This window comes from Rhincodon typus, chromosome 13 (genome assembly GCF_021869965.1).
Source record: "Rhincodon typus isolate 14 chromosome 13, sRhiTyp1.1, whole genome shotgun sequence".
Taxonomy (NCBI): domain Eukaryota; kingdom Metazoa; phylum Chordata; class Chondrichthyes; order Orectolobiformes; family Rhincodontidae; genus Rhincodon; species Rhincodon typus.
In genome coordinates, this window is record NC_063344.1 from 68,131,909 (window position 1) to 68,152,856 (window position 20,948).

Below are 20,948 nucleotides of genomic sequence, written 5' to 3' on the forward strand. Positions count from 1 at the left end.
AATACTATTCCAGGTGCAAAATTTCACAAGAATACTTCTATCAAATGATCATTTACAACTGAAGAACATGACACTACAAAGAACAATCTATTGAAAAAAATGTGCTGAAGGTTTATTCAGCCAAATGCAGCACATTGGACTTGTCACAGTTCTCTGTCTAAGTTCCCACACAATCAGTTCCTAATTCTGTCAGGATTTGGAGCATTACGTAGTGAGAGGCATAAAGATGACTAAAACCGTAAGGTCAAACATATTGTTTAAATGGAGCCCACCTATTTCCCCAGGTGGTATCACTTGTGAAATTTTGCACCTGGAATACTATTTAAATGGAGGGAGACTGCAGAACTTTACAACCTGGTGATGTGGACATTCTGGTACATGAGTCACTAAAGTTAGTATGCAGGTAGAGCAAATGAATAGGAAGGTAACTGGAATGTTGTCATCTAATGCAAAACATAGATGTAAAAGTACAGATGTTTTTTCTGTAAGTTTTACCAGATGTTTGTGAGACCACTGGAGAAATGTGTGCATTTTTGGTCTCCTTTTTTGGAAACTGATATAATTGCATTAGAAGCCATTTGGGGAAGATTCATTTAAATGCTTCCAGGCATAAGAACTTGAGGAAAGATTTACACAATGGGCCTAAAATCATTGGAATTTAGAAGAATGAGAGGTCATACTGGAACATAAAATCTGAACTGGACTTGATAGTGTGGATACTGCAAGGATGTGTCTCCCGAAGAGAAAGTAGAGCTAAGGAACCTAGTTAAAAATACAGGGTCTTTCATTTAGTATGTCAATTGGAACAAATTTGAGGTTTGTTAATCTGTGGAATTCTCTTGGAAAGCAGTCAAGACAGGGGTCATTGATTTATTATCATGTGTACCAAAGTAGTGAAAAGCTTTGTTTATGAGCGGTACAGGCAGATGACAGCAAGCAAAGAATGTACAGATCAAAAAGACTTTGAGGCATACAGGTTACATTATTTGAGGCTCGAGTCCACTCAACAGTCTGATAACTGCCAGAAAGAAGCTGTTTTTGAACCTGCTTATGCGTGTATTCGGGTTTCTGTATCTTCTGCCTGACTGAAGAGGTTGTAGGAGATCATTACCAGGGTCCAATGGGTTTTTGAGGATGTTGGCTGCCTTTCTGGGGCTGCAGGCCGTGTAACTAGAGTCCATGGGTGAAAGATTGGCTTCCGTGATGGTCTGGGCTGGGCACACCACCTTCTGTAGTTTCTTACGGCCCTGAGCAGAGCAGTTGCCATATCAGGCCATTATGCACCCCCAAAGTATGCTTTCAGTGGTGCATCTGTAGTAGTTGGTGAGGGATCTTATGGACCCGTCAAATTTCTTGAGCTGCCTGAGGAAGAAGAGGCGTTGTTGTGCCGCCTTGACTGTTGCATTTACATGGGAAGTCCAAGACAGGTCACTGCATATTTTTAAGGCTGTGTTGGATGGTGTTTTTGGACTAAGCCACAAGGTATAAGACATGGACAGTTGAGTTCGCAATCCTGATCAAATAACAGCAGACGCAAGGCCCCAGATGATCACTCCCTACTGCGTTTCTGTACGAGTTCACTAGAGACTGAGAAAGTCTTAAGTTCCAGAAGTGTTTCAAATATCAGGCTTATGAACAGTTGTACTCGTTTCTCGACGGAAGCGTTAGGTTCCCATGTATTTCTACCTAGTTTACATGGCCTGTATGATTTGTATTGCCATCCACACAGATGTGCAGGAAACCATTATAAAGATCTACTTATGGGCTTTTCCAGAATATCACTGTTTGGAGTCGGCTGCTCCATCTCTTCTAGAACCAGGCAAACGGCCAAAAAAAAAGTCCCGCTGGTGAACTGTGTAGGAGTATTGGTGACCTCCCTCACTTGGATTGAAAAGACTAAATTTGGGATGAGTTAAAATGAGGCTAAGTAAGTTGCCTAGCTTTAGCTGAAGTGAGTCTCTCTGAAAAGAGCCTCCTTTTGACAGAACAGTTTTACTTGTGCTAGTTGCAAATTAGGATGGCAAAAGAGTCAGAAACCCTCAGGAGCTAAGGATCACTTTGGATTCATTCTGAGAAAATTGAATGCTTACAAAAAGGATGATGCATAGCATATACCTCTTCTTGAAGTTTTTTTCCCCCTGATTTAGGCTAAGAGTATGAAGCGGGTGAGCATTCCGTTCTGTGGTTTAAAGTACAAATTGGCTATAACTAGTGTTTAGTCGATTTAAGCCTTAGCCTTTTTCTTTTTGTTGCAATACATGCCTTTAAAATGTGGTGGATGGTGTCAAAGTGGTCATGTCACTGGACTAGAAATCCAGAAGCCCAGACAAATATTCTGGTGTACAGGGTGAAATTTTATTTCGGACTTGTTATTAGATTCAAAATCTAGTATGACAATGTAACCACTGTTTGCCATTTTCAACAAAATCTGCTTGGGTAGTATCCTTTTGGAAACAAAATCTGCCATCTTTGTAGGTGACTCCAGACCCATAGTAATGTGTTGACTTCTAACGGCCCTCTGAAATGACCCCAATAAGCTACTTTGTTAAATGGTAATTAGGGATGGGCAATAAATGCTGGTCTAGCCATTGATGCCCACAACCCTGAATGAGTTAAACAAAAGTGAAATCTTGAGACAATATTATTCCAGCTATTAAATAATGTTCAACTTCATTTTAATTGTTACTGGCTTCTATGGAGATTATAATGGGTGCATATGATTGATGTCAGATGGCTAATACAAGTAAGAAATAACAAGGTGTAGAGCTGGATGAACACAGCAGGCCAAGCAGCATCAGAGGAGCAGGAAGGCTGACGTTTCGGGCCTATACCCTTCAGAAAAATACAAGTAAGAACCAGGTCGAATCGAGACGATTTGGCAGGAAGTTGAAGAAGAAAGAAAAGCAAAGAGAAAATATGGGAAGAGAGCCAATGGTTCATGTAAAAGGAATCCAGATGTTGTCCATAGATTTTCCGATACTAGACGGACAGTAAGAAGAGGTGTGAGGCTGATTTTTGGGTTCAAAAAACAGAATTTTACGTGAGAGACAGATGTTACAGATGCATAGTAACTTAGTACAAGGAAGAAGCCTGAATGAAAGAGGAAGAATGGGCTAAGCATTGCTAGAAGAAATGCAAAAAAAAAATTGGCCACATGTTGTTGACTTGCTCGCCGAGCTGGCTTGTTTTCGTTCAGACATTTCGTCACTATGCTAGGTAACGTCATCAGTGAGGCTGCCGATGAAAAGATGTTGTTCTACTCTGCTTGGAATTTATACTGTCTGGTCTGTTATGGTGAGTTGTGACATTTCCAGTTTTGTTCTGTATGGGTTTGTATATGAAGTCCAATTACATATTCAGAAAAAAAACCGACCATACCTAAAGCTGATAAATCAGCAGGGCCAGAGGGATTACATCTGCACATGCTAAGGGAAGTAAGGATGGAAGTTGCAGAGATACAGACTGTCATCTTCCAGTGTTCCATGGGTGCAAGGTGGGTGTAGAGGGCTGAAGAATGCAAATGTTCCGCCCTTCTTCAAAAAAAATTGGAGGAATAAGCTATAGACCAGTCCTTTTAACCTTGCTGCTGGATAAGCTTTGAAAGAATAGCGCAGTACAAAATTAAGTCATTTGGACAACGGTGGATTAATTGTGGCGAGGTGGAATAGATTTGTTGTGGATAACTTGCATTTAGCTAACTCTTTTTTTCACATTGAGGGTTTTATGACAGTAACATGATTGTGTATAGACTTCTAGAAGGCTTTGATAAGGTGCTACATGATAGGCTTGCTAACAAAGCTGATGTCCATGGAATAAAAGGGACAGTAGCATTAGGGGTCATGATTATTTACACACCTTTCTTTTTTTTTCAGACACTTGGTTGATTTAATCATGTATGAAAATGGTTTGTTTCGAAATTTGAAGTTGCTCTGATAGAACTGTACATCATGGGAGGAGTCAGTTTGGCCACTGTGCCAGTACTGGCACTTTGGTGCCATCCACTACTTTCTGCCCCTTAGCTAATTTTGTCTTGATGTTACTACCCATAAATCTTAGTTCACTGACAAATCTTGAGGTGATGTTTTGTTGAACCCTGTGTGTGGTTGCCTATCTATGTATAATCAACTGCGTTGTCCTTTATTACTGCCTCATAAAATTACACTGAATTTGGTCCAATATGAATTAGCTTTAGCAAGTCACTGCTTATATGCATTTGAAAAATGTTGTCTGGTTTGGGTTATGAAATTGCAGATTTCCTCACAAGGTGTTGACCTGCAACAGCTGGTTTATCCCCTTCTCTCTTTTTTAAACAGAACATTCCAGTCCTTTAGCTACACATCCAAAGGAGGATTTGAAGATTATGACCAGTTACTCCACAGTTTCCGCTCATGCCTCCCTTGCCAAACATGAATACGTCCCAAAATCCACACTGAGAAACATTTTTATTCTACTCCATGTCATTTCTGTCCTTATTGCTATATTGACAGCATCCTTTTGGATGAAAATTAGTTTCAACTAATCTTTTAATACCTCACGCATTCATTTTGCCTCCACAGATCTCTTTTTTGAGCCATAATTAGGCCCACTGTTTGCCTATTTGTTTTATAACAGGGTTCCCATTTATTTAACTGAAAATATTTTCTCAAGTTAACTGTGCATTTATTGCTGGGTTGTGTTTGAAATAAACAAAGTGAGTTTTCTAGTGAATGAGTTCTGGGAACTGACTGTGTGACAGGGTCAACAAAATTTTGAATTCTGTGGGACCAAGTTGGAATGCTTTTTGAAATTCATTTGTGGGTTGTAGGTGTTGCTGGCTGGGCCAGCATTTATTGCCTGTCCTCAGTTGCCCTTGAGAAGGCAGTGGTGAGCTGTCGTCTTGAACCGCTGTAGACCATTTGCTGAGGGTTGACCCACTATGCTATTAAGGATGGAATTCATTTCCAGAAACACTAGTTTTCTAGTTGACTGGCTACTCTTACCAGACACTTAACTGCTATGGACTTCCAGTGCTATGAGCATAGTATTACATGCATTCAAAGGCCAGTAAAATAGACTTCAGTATAGCCCATCATTGCCTAACCGCAAAATAAAGGAGGACATGGAACAAGAATGTATCTATTCCTAGTCTGGAACAATATCCACTGTCAAAGTGTTGACAGATGACATACGTTACATATCATTTGAGGAGAGGTGATGGCCTAGTGGCATTATAGCTGGACTGTTAATCCAGAGTCCCAAGTCATGTTCTGCAGATCCGGGTTCAAATCCCACCATGGCATATTGTGGAATTTGAATTGAATTTAAAAATATCTGGAATTAAGAGTCTAATTCTCAATTGTCAGGCAAAACCCATCTTGTTCACCAATGCCCTTTAGGGAAGGAAACTGCCATCTTTCCCTGGTCTACATGTGACTCCAGACCCACAGAAATGTGGTTGACTCTTTACTGCCTTCTGGGCAATAAATGCTGGCCTAGCCAGCAACACTCTCCTCCTGTAAATGAATTTTTAAAAATGCTATGGTTACTGGACTCTTCAGTGAGCTGTTGTACTGGAATAGAGTTATGGTTGATCCTTTGTAGTTGGTGGAATATTTACATTTCAAACTAATAAGATGGTATTTCATGGGAAATTTCGGCTGGTTCTTATTGACTGAGCCTGAAATTTAATAGAATGCGAAATGAACCAACGCTGCACAGGATAAATAGTTAGATATTGCAGGTGGGGAGGGAATCAACAGCATGGAAATGGGCCATTTGTTTCACAAGGTCCACACTATTGGCAAAATCCTTGTTTCCCCAGCCTTAATGTTTAGAACTGAATCCTCAAAACCTAAGTCTAAGCAAATCACCTCTTTGTAGCCCTCCTAAGAAAAGCTTGATACCTGTTATCTTTCTCCATTAATTGTGTGAAAGCAAACTGAGCAAAATGTGGAAGAACTGAATGCATACTTGACTCTGTTATTCCGTCATTCTGCCATGAAGCTGGCTTAATGATTTGATCCCATATCTGAAGCCATTTTAAGAATAAGTTGTTTGTAGAGAGAAATCGGATAGCTCTCCAGTTCAGTCTTGGTTTGTAGCATTACTTAAGTATGCTAGTATGTATCTTTTTGTAGATGTTGCTAATGAGCAAGGACATTGATATGAAGAAACTGAATTGTCTCATGAAAAAAGGCATAAAGCCACATTCTGTATTCAGTTGCCATTGCCTATGAGCTTTACGATGCGTAGATAGCTCTGATTCCCAAACTTAAAAGTCTCAATTGAATTTCAATTCTTTAACTAGCATGAGGCAGTGGCTTGATTGTTGAGCTGAGCCTCCTTTGTTAATTTCATCTCTTTTTTTTTAAGATCCTCGATGAGATAGAGGAACACAGTATTAGGATATACCACCTTCCAGATGCGGAGTCTGATGAGGATGAGGATTTCAAGGAGCAAACCCGAATCCTTAAGGTACTTAAAAGCAGGAATTAAAACCTGAAGTTGTGATTGATGGATAACTGGCAGGGGAGACAAGGAACAGATTTCTTGCTGTTGCATTGGGAAATGGTCAGCCTTGTAGGTCAACTTCCACCTGAAAATAAGTGAGCTGCTGTCCAAATAGTAATGTTGGGCCCTCATTCATTTGACATCATCTGAGTTTATTTCATTTTGCCCTTTAGTGAAATAACCTCTTGTTGCAGTCATATTTGGGTTGGTTTATTCTAGCCATTGTTGACAATTTAAAGAAAATGAATTGGTCAGTTCTTTTAAGGTTGCATTACATTATACATGGGCAAATATTGCATAAAAGTTTCAACTGTGAATTCAGACTAGAGGACAGAATTCAGGGAGCTTCCCTCTACTAATAATTTAAATATAGTCCAACTAACAATTTGAAGAATTTGAAAAAATTGGCTAACACTGAGTTGGAAACCTGTTGATTTCTTACTGAGAGTCAAAGTTGAGACTTTGTGTCACCTTCTAGACTAATTAAAAAGAGACTTGATTCTGAGAAGAATCAAACAATTCCATTGACATTCAATAATGAGTTAAATAAGTGATTTTTAAATTATTTAGCAATTCCTAAGAGCTTGTAGATCATTGTCTTCCATTCGTATAGTTTGCCAGCAACATTTCAACAGAACAATAGCAGAATTTGCAAAATTAACTACTGTCATGTGGAAAATGGAAATTTACAGAATTTCTCCATTTTGGATGTACCTGAATAGTCATTTTAAACTTGAGCAATGTTGAATGAAGTAGTAGATATCTTTCATTGTTTAGTGGAAGTATCTAGAAATGATTGAATATCACACACCAAATGTATTGATCTGATACTCAAATATACAGTTTTTAGTGGGATTTCTTCTGTAGTTGATTGTTACTAATACCTGAAATACAGCAGAGGCAACACTGATGTAGTGATCCTCATTGTGGCTCAGCATCTACATCTAATGCAATAAACTTTCAAATAGAAATAAAAATCATGTTTAAAATATCTAATGAATATACTTTTAACTGTTGCTTCAGTTGCTCAGCTAGCAGTCAACAGCTTTAAGTTAATAAGACATCTTTATATGAATCAATCCTCATCCATTTCTGTGAACATTGCATAGTCATTTTTAAGAAGAAAACCTCTTTTTTTTTTGCTGCTAAGACATGTCAGTGTCAAATTCTAATTCTTAATAATGAGTCAATAAGACAGTCTGCACTTTTGTCCTTGAGTTATGATAGGGTTTTGTGATGCAATTTAATCAACGTCAATTAAGTTAGACCTTGGTGTTGGGCAATCCATGTCTGTTTATTGATGTGTAAAAAGTAAAGGACAGAGAAACTGAAGATTTAGTTATCTTTTGGGAAATGAGAGAGAATAAATTAGCACACTGTCCTTTTTGAGATTTTTCGAACTTTAGCTCAGTCCTCCTCCAGAAAGAGAAACTAAGTTTGTTTCTGAGGTATGATAATGTTAACTCACTTGCTTTGGTATCCATTACACATGATTAGTATGTATGGTGGACCAATCAGTAAGTAATCTTTCAGGTTTGTACATCTGCTGTCTCCAGGAACAGAAGTATAAGATCATACCTAGTCTTGGATTGATGTATTTGAGTTTTTGCAGTATACTGCACAACTGAGGATTTTGGTCAAACATATCTAAGTCTTGGCAGCAGAAGCCATGGAGGGTTTCTTTTTCCGGTGGGTCTGTCTTGGAACAGCTATGATGTTGCCCTGAAGTGTTCTATCTTGTGAATACAGGCCAGTATTCCTTTTGCTGTGGTTGGATCAAATCAGTTGATTGAGGCAAAAGGTAAAAAAGTCCGAGGGCGTCTGTATCCATGGGGAGTGGTGGAGGTGGAGAATCCAGAGCACAACGATTTCTTGAAGCTAAGAACAATGCTCATGTAAGTGCTTTGGCTACATATGGCATAGTAATGTTGATGCATGTACCCCTAAATCAGCATTCAGATGGATGTTGAGGGAAGTCTGTGGTACAATAGTAATGTACTGGACTAATGCTCGATGTCCAGGCTAATATTCGGGGAATGGGTTCGAATAACATGACTGGTGGACCATTATCAAACAACACCATGGAGTTCACCATTTGTAGCCAGCAGCATGCAAATCATGCTCGACCTGTGCTTTCAAGCCATAGAAAAGCGTTTCCACCATTTGATGTGATTCTACTTTTGGAAGTCATTAATAAATAAACTGGTTTCTAGCGAAATTATTGACCCAATCCAGATTAAGATTATTATCAGTCAAGTCTGCAGGGTGATGCTGGATGCATAAATACTTAACACCCTGTTTATGTAGGCAAGAGGAATTTGTATGTACATTGCATCTTTTTCAAAAAGCCAAACTTTGCAGCATCCCCATGGCAATGCTCTGACTGATCAGAATTTATCTGCCTGGTCTGAGAATTAAGTTTGGCAGTTAACTGTTGCTGCTGATCTAGCCAATAATCATCCGATCAACGAGCACCCTCTATTTATTCTGTCCCTCTTTACAAGCCTGTTTCTTATGTCCTAGTTCTGGCAAGTGCAAGATGAAAAGTTTTGACTTCAGGCTATTCTTAACAAAAATCTTCAAATGAAATGTTGCTATTTGGTCCTATTCTGTTTGAGAAGGCTAATTTAGTAGCATCACATAGTTTGTTCCTAAAAGCCTCTGGTTCTAATGGCACTTTTTCTTTCCCTTTAACCTGTTTAGCACGCACATGCAGGACCTGCAGGAGGTGACCCAGGATCTTCACTATGAAAACTTCCGCTCGGAGCGTCTCAAACGGGACGGCAGGTTGTCTTCACATGGTTACATTCTCCCTCTGTCTCCTTCGTACGTATCTGTCACCTGTCTCTTTACCTTCTCACCCTCTGAAAACAATTTAAGCAGAAGTTTCTGGTATACCACATCCTGTACCCAGTGTGTGAAGGGACAGAGAGGGGTTATCCCTGAGGCAAGGGTATCAAATTGATCTAAATTTCTATTCATCTAATTCCCCTATTCGGAACTGTCTAGATCAATCCAAATAGAAAGGGTTGTAATTAAATCTTGCATTCTCCTTTTTGTTGTCACCACTTGTATATTCCTAGCCCTGAATGGACTAAATTCAACTAATTATTACAGTAGCCTTGGCGCTGAAACTTGGCACTTCTTTTAAACTAGGATGTAAGATTCCTCCCCTGTCAGATGAACCGTCCCTTTGATGCCATGTAATCTCTGCATCTGAAAAGGAAATTGTGCAACAGTTCAGCCTCCATGCAACCTGAATTGGGTCAATGTCTTCCGCTCCTCAATTTTTACGCTGGTTGTTGACGACTGGTTTTCTGCAAATAGCTCCAATACAAATGACTGACTTCAATCAGACGATAGCAGCACTTTAGGGTATGAATTATTCAGTTATTTATAAGAGCAGTTAAGAAGAAAATCTTTTAAAAATGTTCCTTACCCATTTTGGAACAATTCATGGCCATAAGGAAGTTCACCTCAGATTAACTGTACTTTCAGAAACAGTCGTCTTATTTCTGGACTTCTTTCAGAGATTGACTAGTATTGCCACTCTCGGCTTTAGCTAGCTAAACAGATGAAGAGCTCAAGATTGACTGGATGAGGTTGCCAGCCTGCAGTAGCTACTGCACTGAAGTTGCTTTAAGTCTGCCAATAGGAAAATCCTTTCAAAATTTAAGTCTTTTAACGGTAAAGGTGTTTGAACTTTTTTAGTGTTTACAGTTTCAGGAATGTGCTTAGCGGTATTACTAACATCACAATGTTCATTTCCATGCTATCAGCTCTATTTTAACCTTTAATTAATCCCTCTCCTGTAGAAAAACACCTTACTTTTGGGAGATGTAAGGAGTACCTCCTTGCCCTTCCAAGTAGAAACCCATTAATAAAATGCATGATCTCATGTTCTGAAAGACAGTGTTTATAAAACTGATTCCAGAGTGAATAATACTACGTATTGAGTTGGTCTCTGGGAGTTCCAGAATGTGTGACACACTGGGGTAAGATGTGGTATGCAGCAACGCATTGGTGAAAACCTGAGGAGTTGAGGAGGTCTTTTTGATCTGTTTCCTACTATTCTTTCTTATTAAATCTTTGTATCTGACATACGACCAGAAGTGAGAGCCAATGCAGGACACTAGTGAAGAAACTGGTGACAATCTGTGCTATGTGAATTGAATCTTATACCAGCTTGGAGTCCATAAAGACAAACTTTAGTATATTTTTTAAAATGTTTGAAATTTAAGATTCTTGAGTAATGTTTTAATACTTATCGTTTCCCTATCTTGAGCAGCACAGTTCCTGAAACGAAGGTATATGGATTAAATAAACTGTTTCTATGCTGATGTGGTAGGAATAATTTTAAGATTATATTGAGCTTGACGTATGTCAATATTCGCTACATGTGCATATGGCTGATATAAGATGCACTGGTACGACTTTGTTCCTAGTTACGGGGCAAGTGTACATAGTGAAATTGACTGCTTGCAGTACGGTAATAGGCTGTAAAATTTGTGTATTGCTCATCTTTGCAGATTGTTGCCACTGCCATGAAGTTGCAGCTCTTTTGCAATGGTTAATTGTCTCAAAATTATTAGTTTGTTGGTCGAAAAGAAAGTCACTTCATTTTAGTTAGGTTACTGGAGGAGCAGGATCTGCAACATGTATTCATGTTGATTCAGCCTATTTTATTTCCCACATCAATTGAATTGGCAAATGGGCACACCTCCTTTGTTATTAAATGCCATCCTGCTACAAAAGCTGCTGAACAGTCTAACTTGGCTTCCACAGCCTTCATGACTGCATGTGTTCTGCCACAGGGAGAAAGATTAATTAATGTGTGTGGTATTCACCACCACACTAATTTATGTTCTGCCTGTTGAGCCAGAATATTTAATCCTTTAAAGAATGCTAACTGAAATATATTCAATCTGCATATGTGGTTGGTTGGATGAGGGAACATTTACACCACAACTTTACAAACTTCAGTGGAAATAAGATAGACAAATTGGATATTTGTTTAATTTGCTTATGTAGGAACCATGCAGTTTAACCTTACTTTCACCTTTTTTTAAGCAATACCCTCCAGAAATTTGTTTAATTCCCTTTTTAAATGTTGTAATAACGCGATCCATGTTCTAACAACCTTTTGTGTGAAAACATTCATTGAAGATCAACAAGATTAACACAGACAGCTTTATCACCATAAGTTGCCCATAACTAGTTCAGTGCCCTTCAAACAAAGTAGTAAAGCAGTGTGTTTTAAGGGTCATTTCAATGCTTCATTAAGAAGTAGAAAAGTGGTCTATGCATCTAAACGAGCCTTCCAGGAATACCTAATTATGCTGGAACCTCATTGTGCTTAATTTCTGCTGCTTTGTTTTTGTTTAACACTTTGTATTTGAGAGATGGCATGTAATCATGGTTGTGATTTTTAAATTTGCTAGTTGTTGAGCTTGACCATCTAAAGAATTTGTAGGTGAGGCTATGCATTTAACCTCTTTTCTGAAGGGGAAGCTAGGTCTGACAGCTAGAAACAAACACTGAAAATGCTGGAGAAATTGAGCAGTCTCGCAGCATTTGTGGAGAGAAACAGTTAATGTTTCAAGTACAGTATGACTACTATTCAGAACTGAAAGGTGTTGAAATTTTTAATACTTTGACAGGCAGTAGCAGAGGAGGAGCAAGACCACATGGTGCAGGCGTCTGGTGCAAAAGACAAAGGGGCTTGTTAATGGTGTTGAAAGAATGTAAAATGGGTATAATTCATTCACACCTTCATTTGCACCCATTTTACATTTCTCTTTCTGTTTCACCACCATTAACAAGCCCCTTGGTCTTTTGCACCAGATATATATACCATTTCCGGTCTTGCTGCTCCTCTGGTTCTTCCTCTGTCAAAAGTAGTTTTAATAAACAAACCTTCCACCAGCTTTCAGTTCTAAAGAGTAATACTAAGCTTGAAATGTTAACTGTTTTTCTCTCTCTATAAATGTTGCTAGGCCTGTTGAGTTTTTCCTGCATTCTCTGCTTGATTCAGATATCCACTTACAGCAGGGTTTTGCTTATATTCAACTGACAGGGTTAGATCTGTGTTTCCATAATTTCCTTATCCTTACTACTATTTTCCTCTTTCCTTTCATATGTTTGTGCCTTTTTCTCTTTTTCAGCATTCATCTTCACAGTTTTTGTGTTTTCCAGTGTTTCATAGTGTTAATTTGTTGGATGGGTTTGGAAGTATGGAAGATGAGAATTTGAGGGAAGGACATCTTCACAGTCACAGTGACAAGCATTAGTGACGTTGGGCCTGATATTTCAGAACAAATGTTTAGAAGTATGAATGATTCTGTGGTTAGATTGTTCTTATTTGGGTTTGATTCCCTTTTAATGCCCATCTGCCAATGTCGTAGTTAACTGTTGGCTGAAGATCTGGAATCTAAACTAAGCTGAACTTTTTGAAACTGTATTCCAATAGAATCCTTGTTCTTCCAGCTGGAAACCATTTACTTCTTGATGTATACAAAGCTTAATAGTTAGGTTTAGGGTCATAAGACCGTTACATGGAATCTGCTTTCTATGTTAGTAGTCTTTAAAAAAAAAAAAAATACCTTTTTGATGTATTGGGTTGGGAACTGTGCTGCTGCTAAATTTTTAAATGTAGCTCAGCCAGATTGAGTCTGGTTTTGGCCAGGACAGAATAAATTACAGTACCTTTTACTATGAAGGAGTCTGTAGTGAAATGGGCCTGAACCTAGTCTTGAGTGAGTTTAAAGCACACATCAGTTTGTTATTGCATGGGGAAAGCAGTTGTGCTGCCACCTTTTGAGGATCTCCACTTGGGAAAGACAAAACTGTGTTTGGGGAGCCACTTCTGATATCTGGGTAAAATTATATGAGGAGGAGAGAGACTGAATTGCCTCAAATCAGGAATTGCTCCGCTTCCTGTGGATTATCTCCAGTTGCTGTGACATTATAAACACTAACCGTGTAGACAAGAGAACTGTTGTGAATTGTAAAGGTCATTGAGTCTTCTAGTTACTACCTGTTAGAAAAATTTAGGTGTTTAAATATAACTTAAATACTGGAGTTGGATGCAGGAATGATCTTCAAATCAGTGTAGGGTTTTCTAGGGTATATTCCTCTGATATGCCACTGTTTTCTATCACCTATGACAGGTTGACTCTGGAAGGCGTCAAAATAAACATGCAAATCAGAGTGATATCAGGCCCAAGATTTTTGTGAAAGGAACACAATCAGAACAAGTTGAGTCAAGTTGTGATTCCAAAGAAGAACTATTTTAATCCAGCAGCAATTTGCTAGTAATTTGAAGATCAATTTACATTGTTTGTTCGTTTGTTCTGAATGTCAGGTGCTGCATAGTGATCCAGATGAGACAGGATATGTGGTTTGGAATATATCTGTGCTTTTGTGTCTTTAATAATGTCCTATCTCTCAGGAAAGGGGAAGAGCATCCTCAGGATAAGGACCAGATTCTGCTGGAGAAGGAAGCTGAGGTAAGAATTGAAATCTGCAGGAAATTATTTTCCAAAAGATCTATTGCTCAGTATCTACAGTTTTTCTCAAGGACAGGCTTAATTTCCACAAGACAATATACACCACTTCAGGCCCACCTGCCAGGTATGTTTTATAGCTGGAAGGTGAGACCCATACATTTTGAACTTTCAAATGGCTGGACTAGTTGTCTCAACTCCTACACTGTTGTGCAAATTGGGCCCTTGTGCCACCGAGATGGCCTGCCCTATTGCCTGTCATGCACAGCACAGGGGAGTACACAATCTCTACTTCGATCTGAGATTCCTATCCTGACATTGTAAGTCAGACTCTTAATGAATGTTCTCACTTTTCGTGATAAAGGTTTGACAGCTTTTGAGCTATGGTATCCTCTGAACACTTGATCAGTTCTCCCAGACTGAAGCCATAACTTTCAATGAACTCTGTTTGTCTTTTTTTTCAGCTGCTACTTTTTCTTTGAGGGGATAATGACATCACTGTATTCTTTTAACAGTTGCGCCGCATGCAGCAGATGATTGCCCAGATGCAGGCTCAAATGCAGATGCAAATGCAGAAACCAGGAGGAGATGGAGATAGCAGTAGTGTGCACAGTCAGCATGTCTAATCTGGAGAGTGAGTATTTACTCTTGCAAGCTACCAATTTAAACAAATTAAAATGAATGAAGTATGATTAGAGTGTAATCTGATGGAATAATTTACAGATACCAGTGAAGCAGTAAATGTGGGCATTGGCAGGGGATGTGGATTGGTTAGAACTCTGGGTATGAATGTATGATAATCCTGTGAAAGAGTATCCTGGTAGCAGTTGTAGATCATACAGTAGCTTGAGGAAGGGCCAGATGCTGCAAATCTGAGAGGAGAAAACAGAGGGCTGGTATTTTCTCTGTCTAGATATTTGTGGTTTAGAACTTAGATCATTTAGGGCAATATTTCACAAGCTTTTTCCCATTGCGACCCCATTTTTGTGAGTTGCAAGTTATTGACAGCAGCTGTGAGAGAAATGCACGAGAGTAGGTGACTGGATGAGAAGGTCTGTGCAAGTGGAAGGAAAGAGGGCAAAGCTCCTTCATGGCCTTGAGTTTGTATCCCCACTTTGGATGCCAACCCCACTTTGGGAAGCCCTGATTTAGTGTCCGAAAACTTCCGGGAATACACTTGCATTTCAGCATAAAAAGAGCGCAGTGTGTTGAAATTTCAGCCATATAGAGAGGAATATTGCCTCAGTCTACTTTCCAGTATAAAACCTCGGACTAGTGGAGTCAAGGTTCCTACATTAATGACATTTAAAGGATAGTATGTTTTTAAAAACAACTTTCAACAACCCAGACCATGTTAAAAGAATAAAATCTGAACATCAGCTTTTCCATTGTTTTAAAACACTAGTAAATCCAATTCCTGAAGGAGTCTGTTGTACAATGTATAAAATGTGACACCAAGCTAAAGTCAGAACTGTGAAAAGTGAATAAGATGTTGTTAGAACTAGATTCTATGAAGGATTTGAGGAAAGGTAGAGATGGATTTCAGTATAGCCTCAGCTGTTAAAGCCATATCTGCCGCTGGGGCAGATTTCGTAGTCTATTCCTGTATTTCAGTGAACTTTTAAATTTGCTGTCTCCTAAGTCTGTAAGGTTCAGTGCCTCAGATCTTGGAACTGGAAGAGAAGACCAAATGTAGGATCTAGTTCTTTGATAATTCATTGCCAGTAGACATCCAGGATATCCATTAGAGTGCAGAACACTGCAGTACTGAGGGATTTGGGAGATCCTAATAAGCACATCTCAAAACTGTTCAGGTAATAAGGAACGCAAGTGAATGTTGCCCTTTATTTCAAAGGGATTGGAGTATAAAAATAGGGAGGTCTTTTTGAAATTATAAAAGGCACAGGTCAGACCACAGTTGGAAGGAAATATATTGGAGGCCATCCAGAAAAAGCTCACTCCATTGATCCTCGATTTGGAGGGATTTTTAATGAGAGATTGAATAGTTTTGGTTTGTATTCATTGGGAATTAGATGAGGTGACTTTACTGAAATGCAAGATTCTTAAGGGGCTTGACGGAGATGGATACAGAAAGGTTATTTCCCCTTGTGGGAGAGTTTTGGTCCAGAAGGTATAATGTCAGAATAATGGGTCACCAATTTAAAACAGAACAGTAAATCTGTGAATATTCTTAATAATCCAACCTTTAAAAGCCCCTGGAGTAAAGAATTCCAAAGCTTAAGTGTCACACTCTGAATCATTAAGGGAATCCAGGATTATAGGGAAAGGCAGGAAATTGGAGTTGAGGATAATAATTTCACTCATGATCTCATTGAATGCAGAGCAGACTCGATGGGCCGTATTGTTTCTTTCTCCTACATTTTTATGTCTTAATAGGTCTTGTGGTTGCCACTACTAATATACAATCCTTTTATCACAATCTGTTACAGACAAAGATTGAAGATCACCTTGAAGCAGAGGTGGAGAGGGATTTAGAGCGTGGATAATAATGGTAGCCAGTGTTGACAGCTATTTTAATGTTTAGTTCACAATGCAGTATTGTAATGTTTTGTACCCTTATTTTTGCCAATTTTTAAAACTGTGGTAGTTTCTCTTTTTTATATATTGTACTGTGATGATCTTCCATTACACTTTTCTTTGTTAATTTTTGTACCCATGAAGTTGTAGCTTTTTAGTATGAAGTATTAACAACACTGGTTAAGGGTGCAAAAGCCACTATTATTGGGAAAACATTTGCTTATAAAGGAACTGTAGCCTATTCTATTAAATAATACAATCTGGTTTAATGTGCAAGGTGGGGAAGGTGTGGAGAGATGAATAAGGTATTGCTGATCCATTGTCTACTGCAGAAAGATGCAGATTGTGTGCTTTGTCTCTGGACCTTAATGTTTAATACTCTTGTGGTGATGGATCAGATTACTGTATGTCGAAACAGTTACTGCATGCTTTCTTTTCTCTATTGTGTTCTGCACAATAGTATCTCTCCTCTTGGGGCTTAGAACTAAGTTATTCCTCAAGTACAAGGATTTAATGAAAGTCTAGTTTGATGCCCTTCTTTTTAGTTGATGACTTGTTCCTTTGCTGCGAGTGCTTCTTGCTAAGGGATAGGCCTATGATTCTACTTGGCAGACAGTGATTTGACAAGCTTGCTCTTTTTAATGGTGTTGGCTCGTGACCGTGAATCTAGATGTCTCTTGGCAGAGAACCTTATGTTGAGTTGCCCTTGTATAATTCCAAATTGCCTTATTTGGGGAGTGGTGGGAGGGTAAAAAAGTATGTCCTACCTTCATGGAAGGAGGCAGATGGTGGCATTTTGTAATTGCTCCTGTTTCCCACAAGCCAATGTTGTCTTCTCATAAGCTGCTTCTTTTATAAGATATGTGTACCTATGAAAATTGTCCTTTTTTTAACATGGACACTAAATTAGGTAGAACCTTTTGAATAGCTGGAAAAGAGGTTTGTTTACCTTATGATACTTAAGGATAAATAATCCACAGAATTCTCCAGCATATTATATTTTATTTTATTTAACTCTTTGTACCTTCATTCAGTAAAATGTTTTTATGTCCTGTAGAAATGGTGCAATATATATGCTGCTAGACTATGCAATAACAAACAATGCTGTTGTAATGTCTTCAGTGCATTGTCACCATTTGACCTGATCCTTCACTCATTTACTACTTTGGTGTCAGCTAGTGCATCGACTGGATGGCTGGTCTGTGATAGAGTGACGCCAACAGTGTGGGATAAACTCCCACACCAGCTGAGGTTACCATGAAGGACTCTCCTCCTCAACCTCTTCCCCTTTACCTGAGGCTGTTGTGCTCTAATGGGAGAGTAGCCCTATCGTCACTTTATCTTGACTTTTACTGGGAAACTGCACACACAAGACCTGGTGCTACTTGTATTAAATAGCTTCAGTTATTTCATTTTCAGTCCCATAAGAAACCTGTCTATGGCCTGACTGAAATACCCACTTCAAAAATCTGCAATCTGCAATCTGTCCTTGTACTCACACCAGATTCATCACAGGCTATATTAAAATGTTACTGTGGTTTTTGAATGGAACATGGCTATTTGCTTCCTTCTGCTCTGCTATAATGATTGCCTTTGCTTTTGATAGGCTTTGAACTAGCTTCCTAACTGGTTATTGGTGTGATTGGTTATAGTGTATCCAGCTTGCACAAGTACAGAAATGTCAGAGACCTTAAACGTTTTACAAAGAAAACTGTCATTATTGACAAAAAATCCGAATGAAGTAAATTCCTTGCCAATTGTTCAGACTTGGGTCAGAGCTCGTGCTTTTAATTTTCCTGTTGTTCAATGGTGGTGAGAGATTACTTTGTACTTACTGTTTTTGAATTTATTGTCTGGAAGTTTAGTTTGTTGAACACCTCCAAATACATTTTTTCAAGAACTGGGCATTTCAAAAAAAAATGCTGCCTCAATGAATGTAGCAGAAGAAATAGGATGTTGCATTTTCACACCCTGAAGGTTCTTAATATGCTATTGTAATACTGCAAATGTACAGTTTATGCTTATTCTTGCACATTTGGTTTGTGAATTGCTTTCATGGCTCTTATACCTGTAATTTTGGAGGAGCTGGATTCTCGTTACAAGGTCCTAATGTTTTAAATCTCTGTCTCAAAAAAAAAATAGCCAACTAAATTCATTTCCTTTGGTTAGACCAATAGTAGCAGGGTTTTTTCTTCTGTGGGCTATATAAATGAAGACATGCAGCCTTTGATTGAGGAAAGTTGCTGTAAAGTCTGAATCTAAATCCCTATTTCCATTCCCAGTCTGAGTATAACTCAAAGTTGCTAGTTTTATCAGACTTTGGATTTACTAATCAGTGAGCTAACTGAAGAAAAACCCTTTCCAAATCTGAGGGCATGATAAAATGCAAAGGCAGTTTGGATAGCTGTCAGTGCAGACATATGGATGGACTGAATATTACAATATTTGGAGGAGTGGGTGCTAGTGGAATGAAAGCAGTTGAAGAGATTTGGATGATTGACAGGTTGTGATGATCGCATTGGAGTTGGATGTGGATTGGCATGAAGGTATTTTAGTTGCTGAAGTAAGAATTAGTCTTCCATCTCAAACGTCTGACAACTTAAGGTTCTTGTAATGAGATGCACGAGTCTATCCCTGCAAGAAATGAGTAGTGTGCTTTGGGCCATAGTGAATTCATTTCAGACGTCACAGCTCCCTAGGCCTCCATAAACATTCTTTGTACTTACAGTTGCATATGCTTAGGTCTGTATTTTTTCTTTAAATACTTGCTTGACACGAAAGCCATTGTTTTTATTTAATTGGCAAATTCTGTAATTGGTGAAAAAGGGCCTGTTCCAAAATGTGAATATGTTGTTCCTTGACCTAGTGTAATTAGTTCTTTGCTATGTTATAATGTCACATACATCCACCCACTCTTGTAGAAATGTCTGATACCGAACATTAATATACTGTGAATCCAAGAAGTTTCTCGCTATCACAGGAGTATATAAGTCATAGTAGTAAGGTTGCACAGCCAATTACTGTTGTCTGCATTTAGTTTTCACATTGGCTCAGATTTGTAAACTGGTGTACAAATGAGTACTGGAAATGTGATTTTGTTGTAGTTTTCACAATTTTGAACTTAAAATATTAAACAAACGACAATGTAGTTGTAGAGTTGGCCAACTGCCTTGGTGAAATGTCATAATTTAATATCACTTTCTAAATGAGCTTTGAAAAATGGGACAGTAGGGAGGAAAAAGTCATTTATGTACTCAACTAATAATTAAACTGTTTTACATTGAAGCTTTTATTCCTGATGCTAGAGTGTATGGTACATGTTGCCTTAGAAATATGATGCCAGCCTATTTTGAGACTGCAACAAGAAAAAGGCACGAACTTGTTTGGTTCCTATCACTGGAGTAATTTCTAATACTAATGCATATGTTCCCTTGACTTCTAATTTCAGTGAAAAATTGCTAAAAATTCAGACTGTTTGTATTTTGGTTTAATATTGATTTTAGAAGAGGGGAAATCTGAGGTCATTGAGGGGAGCTACAGTTCCCCCAATTATGCAAACTGTTTCTGGATAATTCTGGAAGAGTTGTGTATTTTTCTGATTTGTAACTTTCCATCCTGATTGGAGTACCAGTGATTCATTTAGGCATCAAGTTACCAAGTTGTCAAGCTTTTTTACTGCCAAAATATTGACTGTCTGTGTTACTTTCACGTGTTTTTGAAGTCTTGGATTTCAGAAGCTATTTTGGAACTGTTAACCATTTCAGTATTGTGCTCCAATGCAATATATGAATTCTCTGATAGATGTGGAAGTCATGCTGGATTCTGTCAGAGTATTGCCTGATTTAGCCTGTAGGTCAACTATCTGTTGATATACTGAAGTTAAGGCAGTACCAATGAAACAATCCTGCCTGACTGGTAAGTTTAACAATGTCATTACATGTATATTCTTGTTCATTAAAATGTCACAATAAACTTGCACAAAACACCCAAATAAGTTGTCTTGTCTTTTCTTTTAATTAACCTACACTAAAATAATTAGGACTTGGTCTCATTCCTTATTTCCCAAAATCACTGACAAGGGGATCTTGCAGTTTATCATGCCACTGCCTCACACACTTCATATATCCTCAGAGCAATGTACACAATGCTGAGCCTAACTAACACAAACTGCTTGTAATGCAGAATTATTCCCTTTGAGGTGAGAGGCTGTGAAGGTGGTCAAATTTGATAAATCTTCTTACCCACTTCATTTCAATTTTCTTTTCCCTTTGCTTTCGCTTTTGTGATTGGATGGGAAAGACAATAAAGGGAAAGATGAGGCCACTGAAATTATTGGCAAGATTTCATAATGCACAACCAAGGGAAGTGGAAATGGGGCAAGTGAAACAAAATCTGTCCAGAGGAGGTTTCAATGTC

At 38.5% G+C, this 20,948-nt stretch overlaps 1 protein-coding gene across 1 annotated transcript in view; it reads left to right on the forward strand.

The window, feature by feature from the left end:
* LOC109918622 (septin-2) overlaps positions 1-20,523 on the forward strand; it is a 53,529-nt gene extending 33,006 nt beyond the window's left edge. The window contains exons 7-12 of the mRNA XM_048604227.1: positions 6,352-6,453; positions 8,239-8,384; positions 9,193-9,276; positions 13,940-13,997; positions 14,510-14,628; positions 16,445-20,523. Of these exons, the coding sequence (XP_048460184.1) occupies positions 6,352-6,453; positions 8,239-8,384; positions 9,193-9,276; positions 13,940-13,997; positions 14,510-14,620 (501 nt within the window). The 3' untranslated portion in view covers positions 14,621-14,628; positions 16,445-20,523. The remainder of the gene's footprint in view (positions 1-6,351; positions 6,454-8,238; positions 8,385-9,192; positions 9,277-13,939; positions 13,998-14,509; positions 14,629-16,444) is intronic.
* The last annotated feature ends 425 nt before the right edge of the window (positions 20,524-20,948 follow it).